Consider the following 19,624-nt stretch of genomic DNA (forward strand, 5'->3'; position numbering starts at 1 on the left):
TGGGTAATGTCACAATGACCCCCAGCAAATCACTCAAAGGGGCAAGTGTCGCACTGCAGCAGAGCTTGCCACATGGAGGCGAGGAGACCTCTCTGCTCAGTGGTGCTTCTTTGCAGTCCCTTCACTGTGACCTCGGCTAACACAGAGCGAGCGACATTGTCATTCCTCTTTGTTTTTGAGGGGAGGACTCGTTAGCTGTTTACAAAGGCCTAGTGTTTCAGGCCCGGGGTTTGAATTTCAGCGTGTCCAATGCGTCCAGAGGAAGGTGAGCCCGGGGCAGGGGAAAAGGGGGTCCGCTGGGAGAAGGCCCGGTGTTGTCCACATGACGTCGGTTCCCCCCTCCCGAGCCAGGGATTTTGCAAGCAAAGTGAAATTCCAGACCCCTGGCTCTCCCTGTGCTGTCCTGGAGGAGACAATGGCGGGCAGGAAGGTTGGGATTGAGACGCTGGGTGTCCTCTGCTTCTTCCATTGTCCAGATCCCAGATAAAACTATTTTTGTATCCGGGCCAGAGAACATGTGTATGGAACCAGTCAGAACACAATATCAGAACAACACGCACACACACACATACACACACACACACACACACACACACACACACACTATCCTCTTTATAACTTTAAAGAATGGCTGTACTCCATGAATAGAATTCTCAAGGGCATGGTCGTGAATGGCAAAAATCTGACTAATGATTCAGTTTTCAGTTTACTTATTTAGACCTCTGTGAAATGGCAGAAGACTTCTCTGTGTGTTCACATGTGTTTTATGGTTTCCTGATGTCTTCTGCAGTTTTGTGTAATGAGGAATAGCCTACACAAGCATTAATTCGTATTGATAAACCCTTTCACTATTTTGGAGACAAGCCTATTTAGTTTTGCTTGAGCCAGGAGTGCACCTGCTCATGTAGAGCTGGGTCTTAGACTGAGCTGTGTAATCATATTATGAGTGATGATCAGCTTTCATCAAATAGGCTACACACCTAGCTCTTTATGAAAAATATATTCTGTAATACCCATTTTGTCTTTAATCTGTAAACAATGCTGATTTTCTCCGTACATCCTGCTTGTGCTGAGCCATATGCTTCCACTGGTCCAACCTGTTTTGTCGTGAGCACAGGCGGACCCCGACCAGAACACATGGGTTTAGACTCCTCCTATAGGAGGACAGCGACGACCCACCAACAGTAGCCTACCGCATGTTCCTCAAACTGAGAGCAAGCGTGACCAAACGTTACAGAACCCGTAAACCAGAAGTATGTGGTGTGTCACTGAACAGTGTAGTTCATTAGATGGAATTAGTATTAACACGATGACTGGCAAATATGCAGGATATGAGTACGTGTGTGGACCTGTTTTAGGTCATGTTTATCTCAGGGAGTTGTGGCGGCGCTACTTAAAATGAACTCATAGACCCAGCGATTTCTTGGCTTTCATCCGATGCATCAATGACTCAAGGCGGTGTAGCCGCAGAAGCATGCTCCTCTGTTGGATGCTTGTGTGTCTGCTACGGAGGCAAACACATGCCGTACTTTAAGAAGAACGCTGTTGTTTCTCAGACCCAGCTTTATCAATTGTAAGTTTTTCTATTTTGTAAACAAGGTAACACGTTCTTTCTTTGCCTCGCTACATGTCGCTACATTTGTTAACTTAACATATTTCCTTCATTCGCTACATTTCTTAACTTGTCGTTTTCCTTTTGCGCTCAAGAAGAAATTAACCGTCCTGTCGTCCTCTTCATTTCCTCTTTTTCATTGTAGCGGCTGTAGCTTGTAATCATAATGCAAATTGTCCTCGCAGAAATGCTCAGGTGAGATGTCTATTCACTTGAGGTTCTTTGGGTTGAGACATTAAGGGATGATGGGACTATTCTCATGGTTAGGCCCAACTCCTAAATCGATCAGATTATGCAAAACTGATTTGAATCAACTGATGGTCATTTTTAGACATGCATTTTGGACTCTCACTGCTCAAATTATTGTGTGCTTTATGTTATTATCTACAAGCCAGTATTGACTCATAATTTCTTACAGTGAGCCTTGGCTGAATAGCCTTGCAAACTGTTTCATCTTCAAACCACAGTGGTTCTTTCCTGTTTGTGTTTCAGAATAGTCTAGACATAAGTCTGGCTCTATTCTTCACTTCCCCATGTGTCTGTCACTTAGCCATCATTATGCAATAGACAGTGTACTTAATGTACTTTTTACCCGGTTGTCTTTTTGACAGGTTATAACATGCATGAATGGAACTGAAATGTTTGTAGTTTTCCAGCAATTTGCATTTCAGTCAAATATTGATTGGAATTTTGGTTATTTGGCTGGAGCTGCCGTCAGCCGCATTCAGGTGCAACACTAATTAATTAAGCAAAGGATTGGACAAAGTTCTGCTGCACAGGCAGATCGTGAACTTACAAATCCTGATCTGCACAGTATAGTGTGTGACTGGTCTGTGGCTGCTGTATCCAGAGTCCAGAGTCTAATTCCTGAGCATTCTGGGGTTTACTCCCAATCGCTATGGTGACACACACACACACACACACACACACACACAGGCAAATACAAACACGGGTATCCCAGACTGTTTGCATAGTTCCTTTGATCAAGGAAGTAATAGGCAAGTGTAAATGAGCTGGGGTAGTTTACTCACATGGTGCAAATAGAACCCATGTGAAGAGGGCAAAAGGGAGTGTGTGTGTGTGTGTGTGTGTGTGTGTGTGCGTGTGCTTGTGCGCTTTCGGAAAGTGGAGTTTTATCTATAGGAAATGAGAGCATGACAGTGGGGGTTGCACTGGGCGGAGGGATGCAGGGCTGTGGTGTTTCTGTAACATATGGTGTCAGCCAGCAGTGGTACAGATTAATCCCAAAATAATCCCAAGCGCAGGGACATCTTTTGTGTGACAGATGAGGCCTTTCCCATTGCATAGTAGGTCAGTTTTGGTGTTCATGGCGACTGTGGCAGGAATTTAGAGCAGGCTTTGTTTCGTTGTGATCATACATCTACTTTTTACCTCCAAGGTGGCTGATTCTGACACACTCCACCTCCCAGGTTGCATTTCCATGTCAGTCAGAGCTGGGATAGCCAGGCCCCACTACAGCCTGGACCTATATTTATCCCATTCCTCACTTAAGAGTGACAAATATGGACTGAGGCAAACAGGGGGTCATGTGTCTGTGGTGGATGGTCAGTAGCCAAACGGGGAAAGGTGCACCAACAGTAATTATTCACCTCATGTGATCTGTATGTTATGCAACTACATTAATTGTCATCCTGTTATAGAAACAATGATTTAAAAACCAAGTGCCTATAGTTGTGTAACAATAACTTGTGTTCAGTTTTGATCTCGTTTTATTGTGGTGTGTCTAATGTCTCTGGGTGTGTTTGTGTGTACACCAGCTGGTGGCATCTGTTGGCATTATGTGTGGTAAAAATGCTGTTTCTGTGGGGGCTATGCACATGCCCTGTAGTGCCTCCTTTGTTGTGAGATTCTTCTATTGGGTACAGAGTTGATTTTGAGCTTTTTACTTGATCTAACAATCAAGTTCTGGTTATTTAGGACTTTACGTCTGTTACCTACTGTATATAAGACTTACCACCGTTTCCACTATCGTTCATTCATGGATAAGATAGTATGGATGTTTGTGTGGTTGAGCCTACAGTGACTTGCTGTAATAAGACCACTGCTTGATTATCAGCTGTTGAAATGGCACATGATTTTTTTTTGTACATTCAGGTGGAGTGCATATGGAACAAACTAAAGATAACAGTCAAAGACAAAGTCCATGTGTGACAATCTCTTACAGAGGACTTGAGCTAAACTCTTTGGAAATTTGTCGCCAGGGTTTGCATGGGGGCATGTGGCTCTTTTGGGAATTGGCAGTGACTCGTGCCAAGTAGGTCACTTTCAGGATGCAGGCCGAAGGATACATGGAGATAAGTCTGTAGAAGAAGAAGAAAGAATGTCCCGGAATGGACATGGAATGCACCATAGAGATTCTGAGGGGAAATAAAGAGACTGAGGTTGTGGGAATCTGACACACAGGCATTAATAATATTTATGGTTTGGATTTCCCCATCATTCATTGGCAGTTATACAACACATGTCATGACCATCATCACCTTAATATATAGCAGTGGATCTGCAAACGATCACCCTCTGAAGCAAAAAACCGAGTTTACTGTCATTTAAAGTTTACAATCATTGATACTTTACAAATGGATTGCTAGTTTAGTTTTTGGATGTGACATGATATCCCCCTATAAAGCTACATATCTGACATCAATAGCGTAGTGAATTATAGAGTTAGTTTAAAGCTGATAATGGCTTCCAGGTGCCAGCTGAGTGTGGTATGCTGGAAAGGCTGCCATTCCATAGCTTTTTCATATGATTGGATGTATAAAGGGTGTATGAATGTGTTGGAAGACCTGCTTAGTCCAAGTATTGGGCATAGACTGATATACACTATAGATATACAGTGGCTCATCTAAAAGTGAACTTGTAAGACTGGGCTATTTGATGGATGTACTAAGTTGAAGAAACCCCAATATTATACAAACATGGCTCTGTCAAGTTTGGACTTTCACACAAATGTACACACACTCTCTCACACACACGCTCAAATTCCCACATTTACAGACTTAGACACGCTTGATCAGTCACTTGTGAACTTATACACACAGACATACACACATAGCCAGCTGTTAAGAGTGAGTGGGAAACAAGGAGAGACCGAAGAACAGCACGTTCTGTTTTTGTCCTGCCCAGAGTGCTCTACCTCTGAGGCAATGCTATCGAGAGAGAGAGAGAGAGTGAAAGTAAGAGAGAGAGAGAAACTCCCCCCTTTCTTCCTCCCAGATTTTATAGGCCCTCATGCTCCATTTATTGCACTTCTTCATCCATAAGCCATATTGACTTGATTTGTCACAACTTGCAGCCCTGTTCTTGGCTCACACAGGGACTCTTGCTGTCAGTGCTGCGTGCATGCACTCTGCTTGTGGGCCAGAATAGAGAACACAGTGTGATTTGTCATCAGAGTTCAAGCCCCAAGTTCTTTGGCTCGTTCACCATGTCAAGCATGCAGGCCGTCTCACTTCTGATGAAGTTCTCTGTGATTTAATAAAACACCTTATCTATCTTTTGTGAAAAATCCTCTCCATTATACTAATATGGCAATCCAATAGTTGTCAGCCACACATCACTCAGTTCTGGAGTGTGCATGTAATGTGTCCTGTCTGCTCTGTGTGCTTCTCCTTTTCCCCAGTATCAGCGAGAGCTTTCTGACAGTGAAAGGTGCTGCCCTCTTTCTCCCGAGAGGCAATGGCTCCCCTTCATCCTCCCGTGTGCCTCATCAACGGAGCAAACATGCAGGTAAGGACCCCCCCCCCCCAAAAAAAAAAAGTTGCTTCGTTTCAGTACATTTGCAGCCCAGGTACATATGGTGCTTGATATTTAAAAATGCCTCTGGGAGTGAGCTGCTAATTATGAGGCCGTTTGTTGCCCAGGTGACACCTAATTGACATTTACCTTTCTTCTTGTCCCTGTTCAGTTAGTGTGTGTGTCTGTGTCTGTGTCTGTGTGTTTCTGTGTCTGTGTCTGTGTCTGTGTGTGTGTCTGTGTCTGTGTGTGTGTCTGTGTCTGTGTGTTTCTGTGTCTGTGTGTGTCTGTGTGTGTCTGTGTGTGTGTATGCGTGTGTGTGTGGCTTTTGCCTCGTATCACAGTGAAGTCCTGGGAGTCAGTTGGGGTGTTGTGAAAACATGTTGTTTGACCTTTGCCCGCTCATTACAGGTGACCTCCAGCAACACCTGCAGAATATGTTCACGCTGCTGCGTCCAGAGGACAACATTAAACTGGTACGCTGTTCCTCTTTTCACATCCACATGACCGATAAGAGCAGTCATGAGTGTTTCATCACATCAGGAGTAGACGGTAGTTATGAAAGTCAAAGCATGTCTCGCAAAGTTCACTTACTAGTCACATACAGTACTGTACTGTAAGTACTCACATAATTACTGTTTCAAATACTTAAATCACAAAGTGTACTACAAGATGTATAGGTAGTTCTGTATTTTAAATAATGAAATGCCATCAGTGACAGGTCAGTGTAATGTGTTGCATTGCTGTCCAAATGTTACTGTCCACACACACACACAGACAGAGACACACACACACACACACATCTCACATCTCACCTCTGTCTCTGTCCCTTCCCTCCTATTAGGCGGTGCGGCTGGAGAGTTTCCACGCCCAGTGCACACGTTACATGGTAGTGGTCTCTACCAATGGCCGGCAGGACACTGAGGAGAGTGTTGTGCTGGGCATGGACTTCAGCCCCTCCGATGGGTGTGTGTTTGATCCTGTGTCTGGTTACATCTTACATCGTGGTTATGGACAATTATGGTCACTATGGTCATTATGTCCCTAACTAAAATTACTTGTCTTGGGAGGTAGTCAGTTGGAGTCAGAAAGACTGTATTTGATTTGGTGTGTGCGTGTGTTTCCAGCTCCTGTTCCATTGGCATGGTACTCCCACTTTGGAGTGACACACTGATCCATTTGGACGGGGATGGGTGAGCTAGTCATCTCATTTTGTGGTTGTTTGTCAGCTTTCATAAGTACACTTTAAAACAATCTGCACAGTTATATGTAGTGTTTATGAGGGGCGTCTGGGACACTGTATTTTGTAACTGTGTATATTCTTAATGGACTGGAAGAGACACAACCGTCGCTCTGTTTATCTAGCGGCATAACTAATCATGGCTGTGGGCTGTTTGTCTTCACAGAGGCTTCAGCGTGTCCACAGACAACAAAATCCACGTGTTCAAGCCTGTCTCAGTCCAGGCCATGTGGTGAGCATCCTCAACTTCCCTCTGCTCGTTCTTCACTTGACTTCTATCCCCGTCTGCTCATCTTGTTTTGCACTCCACCCCCCCCCCCCCCCAGCCTTTCTCTTCATATCACTTCTTGATTCATTTGTATGAAGCTCTCTAGATCTCATCGCTCTGGTTTCTTCCCATCTCTCTTCTCCCAGGTCGGCTCTGCAGTCCCTCCATAAGGCCTGTGAGGTGGCCCGAGGCCACAACTACTTCCCTGGCAGCCTCTTCCTGACATGGGTCAGCTACTACCAGAGCCGCGTTGCGTCGGACCAGGCTCGCATCAACGAGTGGAACGCCATGCAGGACGTGCAGTCCACTCGACCCGACTCTCCTTTGCTCTTCTCTGACGTGTGAGTGCTCAGTGTGTACCCAACCCCACCCCATGCCAACTGTCGTGTATGTGTGGACTCTTTCTGTGGCTCTCATTAATAGATAGGCCGTAAAATTGATTTTTTTCTAAATATTTACACATTGAGGTGGTTTTCATGTAATGACTAGAGTCAGAAAGACTGTATTTGATTTGGTGTGTGTGTGTGTCTAGTCATGTAATGACTAGAACATATATCATGTACATTCTTTACTTTTGGTTTGTGTGGTTGAATTGGTGTCAATTGAATTGTCAACATGAATCCGTGTGAGTCAACATGTTGAGTCGGTGTCGGAGCCGTTGGGGAAATAAGTTCTTTGATTGGCTGTTTAGCTTGCCTACCTGTTACCAAGAAGCAGTATATAGATATTCCCCTATGAAGATCCAATTCCGGTAGTTTGTGTCTTACCTCTGGATGACGGGATGTAGGCTAATAACAGCCTATGGATTCTTTTTTTCTTCTCCTCTTGTCTTTCTTTCTTCCACAAACAGAAGATCTAGGACTGACAACGTCAGTGCCCTTTGCATCTTCCGACACATTATTGATTAGAAGTAAATCAATTGTGAAATGGTTCTGTTATGAGCTAGAGTAGTGTGAAAATGGTGACAAATGCTGCTTTGTTTGCATTTTTACATATCACGCAGGCGTGGAATGTACAAGGTAGTTGACTGTGGATAGTAGTCTTTGCGGTGTGTTCTAGTACAACAACGTTTTTCACCACACACAGGCAACACGAGACAACTCACAAGTCAGTTGGCACCACAGCGAGTGCTTTTGCGGTTGGCTTGGTTTCTACACTTAGCATAAGACTCTGGCATCCATACATCTCCATCTAGAGGACCTTGTATGGCCTAAACTTATCAAGAAATCAAGACGCCCTTGGTATTTGAGTGAATGTTGTGAGACTTGCAGTACAAGTCAAGACTTGTGACCTGACTTCCCTTTCTGATACAAGTTTATTCTATAACTGCTGACATGATAGCACAGCTAGTAACAATGTCATAGGTCCCTGATCTGGCACACACTGTTGCATGAGAAATCTCTGTGGTATGTGTGTGTCAGTCTCTCAGACAATGCAGTGTGCATTTACATGCTGGTACATGTTAAATGATGAAATATCCATATGTGATGTAAGAAAAGTGTAATGACTCAATATGAATAGATTCAGTTCAGCTTTAGATTTGAATTGTGAGGTAAATATTTTTCCTGAGTTTAAGGCACAGTGTACAGCCGCAGCAGCAGTTGGGGCAGCCGTGGCCTACTGGTTAGCACTTCGGACCTGTAACCGGAGGGTTGCCGGTTCGAACCCCGACCAGTAGGCACGGCTGAAGTGCCCTTGAGCAAGCCCTCACTGCTCCCCGAGTGCCGCTGTTGATGCAGGCGGCTCACTGCGCCGGGATTAGTGTGTGCTTCACCTCACTGTGCTTCACCCCACTGTGTGTACACTGTGTGCTGTGTGTGTTTCACTAATTCACGGATTGGGATAAATGCAGAGACCAAATTTCCCTCACAGGATCAAAAGAGTATATATACTATACTAAGGCACAGTGTACAGCACTAATAATGAATGGCAATGCACTTTACTTTACTTGCCTTTGTTGAAATGTTACTTTGCACCAAAGAGTTTATTGACATCCACTGTCATAATGGGTTTAGTTTGTGATGGTGGTGGCTATAGACATATTTTGTGATTTTGAATTTCACTAGATTTATGTTTGCATATTTAAAATGCATGCAAATGTGGCATTGCACATAGAAAGCGATTAGGCTCATTTCAGCATGTGCAAGTAACCAGACGAATGCAGATCTGGATCTCACATACAGCCTACTGAGAAACCAAGTTTCAACATGGTTTCACCATGAGTAAATCAGATCACCTCTGTCCTCTCCCCTTTGTGCCAAAATGACAAACAATATGTGAATGTCAGTTTGGTAGTTAGTTAGCTGCAAGTGGCACAATGTTGCCCTGTATACTTAGTGGTTTATTTGAGTGTGTGGAAAGCTTTACTTCTGTACTGATGTTATGTTCCACAATTCTGTACATGTAGGCCAACGGAACGGGAGCGAACAGAACGACTTATCAAGACCCGCTTACGGGAGATCATGATGCAGAAAGACCTGGAGAACGTCACATCTAAAGAGGTGTGTGTGCTCGCTCTGTTCATGACACCACTAACTTGATTCACTGATTCCTCTACCTAACACAGGTGGAATCACCCCCCCCCCCCCCCCCCCCCACACACACACACACTTGTTCTTACCTCTGTCTACTCCTTCCTGCCCCTTGCACAGATCCGTACAGAGCTGGAGATGCAGATGACGTGTAACCTGCGGGAGTTTAAGGAATACATCGACAATGAGATGATCGTCATCCTGGGCCAGATGGACAGCCCCACCGCGATCTTTGACCACGTCTTCCTGGTCAGTACCTTGGGCCTCTCCTCACTGGCCTCTACATCTCACAGATCCATTCACCTACGGCACACACCTTTTTCATCCTCATGTTACATTGTTCTCTGCATTAAATATGTTATGTCCTCTTTCTTGCATCTGTCAGCACTGTTTCCCTTTCCTACTCATGGATAGTCATGGATTAGATTAGATTAGATTAGATTAGATTAAACTTTTTTGGCATTGTGCAGAGTTCGAGTACAAAAACAACGAAATGCAGTTTGCGTCTAACCAGAAGTGTAAAAAAGCAAAAAAGTGCAATGTGATATACAAAGTATATCACATTGTACAGGTGGTGCATAGACAGGACAAGAAATATAGTGCAGTGTAGACAGTAGTATACAGTTGGTTTACAGAAGGTGGTTTAGAGTATATTAAATATAAATATGTGCAGTGTATTAGCAGTTACCTTATAAGAGCAGAATAAATGACTGTAATATGAACAATGTATGAACAACATGTACAGATATGTGCAATGTAGTAGCAGTAACATTATAACAGTAGTAAGAATAATATAGATATATGCTGTGTATTAACAGAATATATTATGAGAAAAACAGAATAAATAAGGATATTCAGTATGAACCATATGTACAGTATGTACAGCTATGTGCAGTGTAGTAACAGTACCATTGTAGTGCAAAAACAGTAACATTATAAGAGTAGTAAGAACTAGATGTACCGCAGAGCGGTACAAAATATGACCGCCGCCCAGTCCAACACATTTTTTCCACAAAAATAAATCACGCTGAAAGGCCTATATGATTCTAACTGTCTCACTAAATTGCATTATCCACACTCAATTCTCACTGGTATCTGCTAGACAACAAGTACCAAAACATGATTAGTGCATAGATTTCACATGTAAAATTAATTTTATACAACCCCACCTCCATCTTGCCTGTTCATAATTCTGAGAAATTCTTGAATTGTGTGCATGTGTGCATGTACATGTTTATGTTATGTGTGTGTGTGTGTGTGTGTGTGTGTGTGTGTGTGTGTGTGTGTGTGTGTGTGTGTGTGTGTGTGTGTGCGTGCTTGTGTGTGTGCCTGCGTATGTGCCTGTGCATGCAAGCGTACATATGTCTACTGTGTGAGTATGTGTCATACGTATGATTACTGTGAATGTATGTGTGTGTGTGTGTGTATCTGTTTGTGCACATGTGTGCACATGAAATGGGTTAACATGACCCCTGGAGGCAAACATACGGAAAAAAATGGTCATCCTAGGCCCTACAGTTCTCAAGATATTCACAGAGAACTGTGTCTGCCCTACCCTCCTTTCGGGGGGTCCAGTCCAGCGGGGGGGCTTCAGATCAAAACGAAAAACGACAGTTCCATGCTATCCATGTGGGGTTACATGCCCACCAAGTTTTGTGTACCCCGGTCTTTCAGTGTCCCGGGAATCCCTGTTGGTGTACGTCACTAAATGTACACATAAATTATTTTATTGTAAGGCCCCCCATGAACGAAAGTACACAAAACTTGGCATGCATTCGGAGGGTGTCATAATGATCCTACACTTTTATTTTCGTGCAGTTTTGACCTTGTCAGCCAGAGATATTGTGATGAAAACACCTAATTTTTTGCTTTTTAATTTTTAACTAGGTGGCGCTATACAGGAAATAAGTGGTAATGGGATGGGTTGACATGCCCCCTTAAGACCAACATACATAAAAAAGGTGGACCTCCTAGGCCCTACGGTTCTCGAGATATTCACAGAAAACTGTCTCCGGTCACCTACAGGCCAGTTGGTGTATAGTAACATAAATGAATTTATTGTGTGGCCCCCCATGAACGGAATTCCACAAAACTTGGCGTGCATACAGAGGGTGTCATAATGATCTTACACTTCCAATTTCGTGCAGTTTTGACTATGTTAGGTCACAGATACCTGCGATTACAACACCTCATTTTTACTTTTTTGTGTTTAACTAGGTGGCGCTATACATGAAATGAGTGGTTATGTAATGGGTTGACATGGCCCCTTGAGATCAACATACAAAAAAAATGGTCCTCCTAAACCCTACGGTTCTCGAGATATTCACAGAAAACTGTGTCTGCCCTACCCTCCTTTCGGGGGGTCCAGTCCAGCAGGGGGGCTACAGATCAAAACGAAAAACAATGGTTCCATGCTATCCATGTGGGGTTACATGCCCACCAATTTTCGTGTACCCCGGTCTTTCAGTGTCCCGGGAATCATTGACGGAAATTTGGGCATGCGAAAAAGAAAAAGAAAAAAAAAAAAAGAAAAAAATTCTGACTAAACCTACAGTATATGACCGCCGCTTCACTGCGCGGCGGTCATAATAAGTGTATGTGCAGGATGTATGAAGTATGAAGAGCAGCAAAATATGGCTATGTATGTCTCCCCCTCTTCTCCAGTGAACTGTTCGTTTGACTAATCAAAACTTTTGTCTTTACTACATCAGCAAAGAGATTTTCCAGAGCAGAGGAATGATTTGAAACACACAGTGATTAGGGTGCACAGCAGCACGATGGAGATAAACTGAAGCAGAGCTGAATTTTAAACATTAACATCTGGACTAGGTAGAGAAATGAGTGTGTTGTGACTCATATGTGAAGGAGAACTGACTGATCTCTCTGTCCCCAGGGTTCTGAGTGGAACGCCTCCAATCTAGAAGAATTGCAGAATAGCGGGTAAGAACAATTCAACCCTGTGTCTGATCATTTTTTAAACAGTGGGTAGCACCTCTATACATAGGTAATTCCGATGGAGATATGAAGAGTTTTAAGCAGCATCACAGATTAGGTCCACGAGGGCAAAAACAGTATGGGCCCTAATTTAGATGGCAGGCAAAGAGCAAAGTCTCTCAACAAGCAGAGTTCTCATGCATAAACTGTAATTATGTGGCATGTGGAAGCGCTAAGCTGACTCATCAGTGTTGGTGGTTAAGGTCTTGCCCATGGTGTTAAATTAGCAAATTGAGTTTGCCAACTTTTTAAATGGGCCGTATGCGTCAATGTGGCTGTCTAGAGTGTTTTTAAGAGTGTGTGTCTCTGTGTTCAAGCAAGTTTGTATTTATTGAAACCATCCGGCCTGTTTTCTTTTTAAAAAAAAACACTAGCCTTGCGGCACTGTTGCACTGTCCAGTTCAGTATTCATGCTGTGTCTTTTCTTCCTCTCTCTCCAGTGTGCAGTACATCCTCAATGTGACCAGAGAGATCGACAACTTCTTCCCGGGCCTGTTTGAGTACCACAACATCCGTGTGTACGACGAGGAGGCCACTGACCTGTTGGCTTACTGGAATGACACCTACAAATTCATATCCAGGGCCAAGTATGTGTATCTGTTTTCCTCTCCCTCTCTCCCTCTCTGTCTATCCACTTTTTCTCCTTGTCTTGATTGCATCAGTATGTCTCAGGCAGGCTTGTGCAAAATTCCAGAATTGAATTGAAACTGGCTCTTAAATTCCAATTCAATTCTTGAATTTCACTTGCATTTCAATTGAGGTAGCAAACAGGAAGCATAATTGCAATTCGAATTGTGCACAACCCTGGTCTCAGGAATGAGACGTTAAGAGGTTTGACATCCCCTAGTGCCAGTTAAAGGGGCTAGGTGGAGTTGTTGAGTTGTGAGTTTAAAACATCCAAACAAGTCCCCGAATTAGCAACAGAATGTGAAGAAACAACCCATAATGTCAAAAACGGATATGGTCTGTGTTGTCCAGATATTCCATGAAGTTAGTATTGAAAACAGCGATGGCCACAGTTGTCTTGTAATACTGTGTTGTACCATCTGTGGCCACTGTATTACATACAATGCATGTCAGTGGAAGATTGTAGTGTGGCTGCGTTTAAGGCAACTCAAAGCCTGCGGAATCCCTCATGTTGTAGCTCCTTTAATGCACTTTCAGTTTCCCTCGTGTGGCCATTTCACCCTCATCTCCCCCCTCATCCTTGCCCCCTCTCAGGAAAAATGGCGCCAAGTGTTTGGTGCACTGTAAGATGGGCGTGAGTCGCTCGGCAGCGACGGTCATCGCCTACGCCATGAAGGAGTATGGCTGGGACCTGGAGCGGGCCTTCGACTACGTGAAAGAGCGGCGCACCGTCACCAAGCCCAACCCCTCCTTCATGAGGCAGCTGGAGGAGTACCAGGGAATCCTGCTGGCCAGGTACAGAACAGCTCCACACCAATCAAGTCAGGGAATATGGTCATCATCATCATCATCATCATCATCATCATCATTATCATCATCGTCATCCTGGTTTGGAGGTGGTCATGATGATGACCATCATCATCGTCATCCTGGTTTGGAGGTGGTCATGATGATGATAATGGACCTGATTAGATCGTGGTGGTGGTTTTTGAGAACCTTTATTGTCTGTTAACACCAACCTGTTTTTTGACTACATAATGTCCCCTTTCATCTAAAATGATGTAAAATACAAATACATGTTGATCTTCAGAATGTGCAGACTATTTACAGTATAAAGCTGTTATGTATCCATAGCCTGTAGATCATGTCAATAGTTGAAATGTCTCAGTCAGTCTGTCTTATCTCAGTGAACCCAGTCATAAATCCTTAGTGTGTACATTGAGGGAGAGTCCTAATGTCCTCTTTTGACAGCCACATTTTTTTCTGGAGATCAGCCCATCCATTGTTACAACACAAATTATTGCCCAATGCAACGAAGCATGTTGGAACAAAGCACGTTGAACAAAGAGATGGATTTCAAACTACTTTGTCCTTGTGTCATGAGTGAATGAAACATAGTTGACTGAGTATTCATCCATGTTATTTTAGGGAGATTGCGATCAGAAATGCCACAGTAATGATTTTGTGTTGTTGTTGAGTGTCTTGGTAGCTGTTCCACAACATTCCATTCTCACCTTAGCCTCCTGCCTCGTGTGTGTGTGTGTGTGTGTGTGTGTGTGTGTGTGTGTGTGTGTGTGTGTGTGTGTGTGTGTGTGTGTGTGTGTGTGTGTGTGTGTGTGTGTGTGTGTGTGTGTGTGTGTGTGTGTGTGTGTGTGTGTGTGTGTGTGTGTGTGTGTGTGTGTGTGTGTGTGTGTGTGTGTGTGTGTGTGTGTGTGTGTGTGTGTGTGTGTGTGTGTGTGTGTGTGCTTGTGGTGGCGTGGGAGTGGGTATGACACGCGGCATGGATTTTTGCATATTCAGGTCCGGTCAAGTCTTTTGAAATATTGAGCAACAATGCCCTTGATCTAAATGACTATAATGCACAAGTTTTAATTACCTGTCATTGTCTGGGGCTTGGGCTCCAGCTTCCCCTGAGTCATCCTATGTAGCATTCAGTGGCCAGCAATGCACAGGAATGTTGGCTGTGTGCAGAGCTGTCAACCAGGCAGTTGTCTGTTTCCTGTAATAGATAGTTTTACTTGTGGATATATTTCTTACTGTCCTAGTGAGAGGCCATATATTTCCCTACATGATATGATTCTTTTTACTATAATTAATTTCTTTACTACTTTGATTTTTTACTGTCTTTGTAAGTATATCCATGTCTTCTTTATATTAGTTTGGTTGAAGTTAGGTAAGCATTCATACCTTTTTATTACACGGCTCTTCAGAGTGCTGCAGAAAGTTTTATTCACATGAATGGGCCTTCCCAACGTTCGGACCTATGTTAAATCTATATAATCACCGGCAAAGTATATAATCACCGCTGTTAATGGCAATGGGTTGATTAACGTCTTTCATATCCCTCCGCAAGACGTCCATTCACTTATTGCAATAGAATTTCATTGAAAAGGAAAGTAAGCTAGTAAGACGTTGCCACGCAACACCTGAAACTGTCAAGTTCTATCTGTGTGGCATATGACTATTTATTTTGTCAGCGGAAGACACAAAACGGTAGGAAAATCATTTTTAAAGAGCCATTGTGTTAGGTTTCTTTTCTCGTTTTGGCAAGTAGCCGTGCGCGGAGGGATTTTGCTTCGACCTGAAGGGACTTATTTTCTGATAATTACCGGCGGACAATATATTATCCCTTACTTATATAACCTGACATATTTCTTCTCTTTCATCTCTCCTCTGTCTCTCTATGTCTGTCTCTCTCTCTCTCTCTCTCTCTCTCTCTCTCTCTCTCTCTCTCTCTCTCTCTCTCTCTCTCTCTCTCTCTCTCTCCCCAGTAAGCAGAGGCACAACAAGCTGTGGCGCTCCCACTCAGACGGCAACCTCTCGGAGCACCACGAGCCGCTGGTGAAGCCGGCGCCAGGGCCCTACACACTGGGCCGCTCCAACCCACGCAACCAGAGCTGTACGCAGCCCTCGCCCTCCCTCCAGGAGTTCCTCCAGAGCCTCTCCCCATCCGCCACCACCAGCGCCCCGGTCACCCAGGAAGCGCCAGAGACCCCCGTCTCCAACGGCTTCTGCGACCCCCAGGACCCCGTCTCCGAGCAGGGGGCCCATCGACTCCAGCTCCCTCAGCCGCGGGCGGCCACTGTGGTGCCTGAGGCGAGGTCCGACGTGGCAGCGGTGACCGTGGCGGAGACTGTGCCCGTGGGGCGCCCTCACCCACCGCCGGCTCTCCATCACCTGCCCCCCACACCTGTCCCTGTGACCATCCTGGCCCCTGAACTGGCCTCTGGACTTTCTGAGGCTTCCTCCACTGTGCCTGATGGAAATAGCGATCCTCCCACGCACGTATCAGTGACCAAGGCTGCAAGGACTTTTGACTCAAGTTCACAAGCCATGCAGGTGCCCGAGAGCAAAAGCAACCAGAAAGGCAACCCTGCGTTCTTCATAGGCGGGGAGGAGAACGAGGGCAGCAGCGATGACGACCACCTCAGTGCCACGTTAGAGCAGGTCACACTTGACGCCAAGCCAACTCTCAGCACAGACCACATTGACTTCTTCAGCGCGCGGGAGAAGTTCCTCGGCCTGTCCCAGGAGGGAGCAGCCGGCTGCCCGTTAGAGCTGACCCAGCAGCAGCACTCACCCCAGGAGAGGAGCCCGGAACCGGCAGATGAGCCACTTGTCCAAGATGACCCTGGGAACGGGGACCAACAGGCCAAGGTAATTATAAATGGACATTGGTCATAAAATCCCCTTTGGATTTTACAGTGCCAGTCATAGTGTGGATAGATTTTTTTCTCCTCAGGAAAACAAGCTGCTTTCAAACCACTCATTAGAAGTATATACACTGTATATTTTAATATTATTTGTACAGTAAGGGACTGTGTTGGTACTGAGAAAGACCTTTGGAACCACAAATCCTTTTCCATAGCCTGTACTGCCCCCTGGAGTTGAAACTAGATACAGCATAGGCATGTTCTACAATAATACACCAGCACATTTATTCTTCTACATTATTTTACATTTATAAATGTTATTTCCATATTCATAAGACATATATTATATTATATGTTATAATCTATGAATTTTATTTTCATATTCATAAGCTGTACTGTAATTTGCTTAACAGCTCTTTTTACTAAATTACTTTCTCTCTCTCTCTCTCTTTCTCTCTCCCTCTACTTTCTGCTACAGGAAGCTAGTGTGTCTGTTCACCACATTATCACAGAACTGGAGTCCGTTACGCACACTGTAACCCCAGCCCTTAGTACTGCTTGCCAATCAAACCCATGTAGCTCCAATGACAATGAGGAGGTGGAACTGAAGAGGGCTGAGGTGGAGACGACACCAGCAGAGGACCAGCCTACTGCCACCCCCTCCACCTCTGGCGATTGTCTTAAGGGGACCGTCCGGCGGGCCACCAGGGAGCTAGAGCAGAGACTCAGGCAGGAGCTGGAAGTTCCCGTGGCCCCAGTGCCCGCCCCGGCCCCTCACAGTCCCCCGCGACGCTCCCCCGTCCCCAAGGACAAAGCAGAGGACAACCCTCCCGGCCAGGACTCTGAGCAGAAGCCGGTCACGGCCCAACCGACCCCTCCACAGACGCCAGACGCTATGGAGAAGCTGGACGGAGGGATGGTGGAGGGGAACGTGGAGAAAGACGATGGGAAGACTGCAGGGGTTCCACAAGGAGCTCAGGAACTGGACAGAGGGGGCACAAAAGAAGCGAGCACAATATCTTCATCAGCAGCAGACCATCAAACTGAGGAAAGGCCGGACCGCACCAGCACCACTCCAAGCACTGACGGCCTCTCCACAAAGCCTGATCACACTTCCGCCTCCGCCGTCTCAGTCATTCACCTGGAGGGCGTCACCGAGCAGGACTCGGGCACCGACAAGGACGGCCTCTTCGGCCCGCGCACTGAGGCGGACCTGCTGGAGGCATGGGAGACGCTCAAGGAGCTGGGAGCCTTCCTGAGGCAGGTGCGCAGTGCGCTGGCGTCCGACCTGGGCCCATCATCATGGCTTCCCGGCCGGAGAGGCAAGCGGGACCCACGGGAGCGATCCAGACAGGCAGGGGCACGCATCCGACAGGCGGGGCTCACCACGCCCTCGCTGATGAAGCGTTCGGCCTCTCTGGCCAAGCTGGGCTCCCTGGAACTGACCGCCAACGACCTCGGCGACTGGGACCTGGACGCTGCTGGCCTGTCGCCTGCTCACTGGCGCCTCGGCACGGCACCCACAGATGATGCCTCCAAGAAGAAGCGCGTACGCCCGCAGCACGATCCTTCATCCAACTCTCCCCCCTCCTCCTCCTCCTCCTTGCCCTCCAGCCATCCCCAGACGCACACAGAAGACCCTCTGAGGAAGGAAGAGGCTCGTCACCATGATGATGCCACCGTGCCACTGTCTGATACTGCCCCTCATCCGTCAGCTCACGGGTGGAGTGACATGGCACAGAACTCAGGGCTCACGCCCCAGTCGGTTCCGGACTTGATTTCTGTGGCAACGAGGCAGCAGTATGGAAGGACACACCCTCTGCGTAGGCTGAAGAAAAGAACTGTCAGCTTTTTGTATCACACCGTGTGACCTTTTTTTTGCTGTTAGTGTGTGTGAGTGTGTTTCTGTGTTGGTGATATGTGGGTTTATTCAGGGCTGTATCTGAGGTATGTAACTACGACTGTAATGTTGTTAATTTTATATGTGTGTGTGTGAGAGAGTGTTTGGTTGTGGAGAGAGAGAGAGAGAGACAGGGAGTGTGTACAGGTATGTGAAAATTTTGTTTGCTAGGGATTGTGTATAAAAAGCTTGGGCCAACTCATAATGCAATAACTGCACATAAGAACAATTATAAATCTGTTATAGGTTATATCATACAAAACACAAATTTCAATTCAATAACTGATCCATTTACCTTAAAAAAGACAATTGCATTATAAACCTAGGATAAATATTATGAACATGGGAACAGGTCACACAATGATGCAATTGCCATTAAATGATATTTAATACACACAGTACAAAGGCCTACATCAAATGGTTAGATTAACAGTAAGAGAATAATACATGATGACAATGTTCGTAATGTCATAAAAATGTGTTCTATGCACAAAACAAAAGATTTATTTGAATACTTTATGTCCAGTTATCACATTATGGGGTGCTTTGACGATTTAAAGACAGATATAAGTTTGCATATAGAGGCATGTGTTTATGGTGTTAGGGTCTCTTGTCCTGTGTAAAATTGAATTGTATTACTGTTGGCAAAAAAAAAAACATGTTTTCTTTTTAGTGTTTTTAACTGTGACAATTTTTAAACCAAATTATATTTATTTTGACAAAGAAATCTGTGTGGGTGTGATCTGTATACTTTTATGATGGTCGAAATTATAGTCCATGTTTTGTAATGGCCTACAAGCCATTGCTAATTTTCCTGTGGACAATTCATGTTGATTTCATTCAAATTATCCCAGCGTAAAGATAAGTTATTGCGTGCTGCTCTGCGACCAGGCAACAGAACCGTAGTAGCCTACAATGTATTCTTTGCGCAGAAATGGATCCTGATAAACTAGTGTCAAAGACTTGAGCATTTAGATAGTCTTGTTAGCTATCCAAATCTTCATACATTGAGTCAGGCACTAAAAACATTATATGATCCCTTC

The 19,624-nt window shown here is 45.0% G+C and overlaps 1 protein-coding gene across 3 annotated transcripts in view; it reads left to right on the forward strand.

Moving 5' to 3' along the window:
* Window positions 1-19,301, forward strand: part of ssh2b (slingshot protein phosphatase 2b) — a 31,312-nt gene extending 12,011 nt beyond the window's left edge. The window contains exons 1-15 of one of the 3 annotated variants that reach the window (XM_076273490.1): window positions 1,168-1,573; window positions 1,758-1,807; window positions 5,256-5,362; window positions 5,780-5,844; window positions 6,213-6,334; window positions 6,496-6,561; window positions 6,775-6,840; window positions 7,023-7,217; window positions 9,284-9,377; window positions 9,528-9,656; window positions 12,301-12,347; window positions 12,842-12,988; window positions 13,623-13,823; window positions 15,800-16,685; window positions 17,160-19,301. In XM_076273490.1, the coding sequence (XP_076129605.1) occupies window positions 1,779-1,807; window positions 5,256-5,362; window positions 5,780-5,844; window positions 6,213-6,334; window positions 6,496-6,561; window positions 6,775-6,840; window positions 7,023-7,217; window positions 9,284-9,377; window positions 9,528-9,656; window positions 12,301-12,347; window positions 12,842-12,988; window positions 13,623-13,823; window positions 15,800-16,685; window positions 17,160-18,551 (3,546 nt within the window). In that variant the 5' untranslated portion in view covers window positions 1,168-1,573; window positions 1,758-1,778 and the 3' untranslated portion in view covers window positions 18,552-19,301. Of the gene's footprint in view, window positions 1-1,167; window positions 1,574-1,757; window positions 1,808-5,255; window positions 5,363-5,779; window positions 5,845-6,212; window positions 6,335-6,495; window positions 6,562-6,774; window positions 6,841-7,022; window positions 7,218-9,283; window positions 9,378-9,527; window positions 9,657-12,300; window positions 12,348-12,841; window positions 12,989-13,622; window positions 13,824-15,799; window positions 16,686-17,159 lie in introns of those variants that run through there. The other 2 variants (XM_076273488.1, XM_076273489.1) reach the window with 2 other exon arrangements.
* Window positions 19,302-19,624: the final 323 nt, after the last annotated feature.

Source organism: Alosa pseudoharengus, unplaced genomic scaffold, assembly GCF_046254945.1.
Source record: "Alosa pseudoharengus isolate Yale_2024_CS ecotype anadromous, Long Island Sound unplaced genomic scaffold, YU_APseudo_1.1 YU_APseudo_1.1_scf_8, whole genome shotgun sequence".
Taxonomy (NCBI): domain Eukaryota; kingdom Metazoa; phylum Chordata; class Actinopteri; order Clupeiformes; family Clupeidae; genus Alosa; species Alosa pseudoharengus.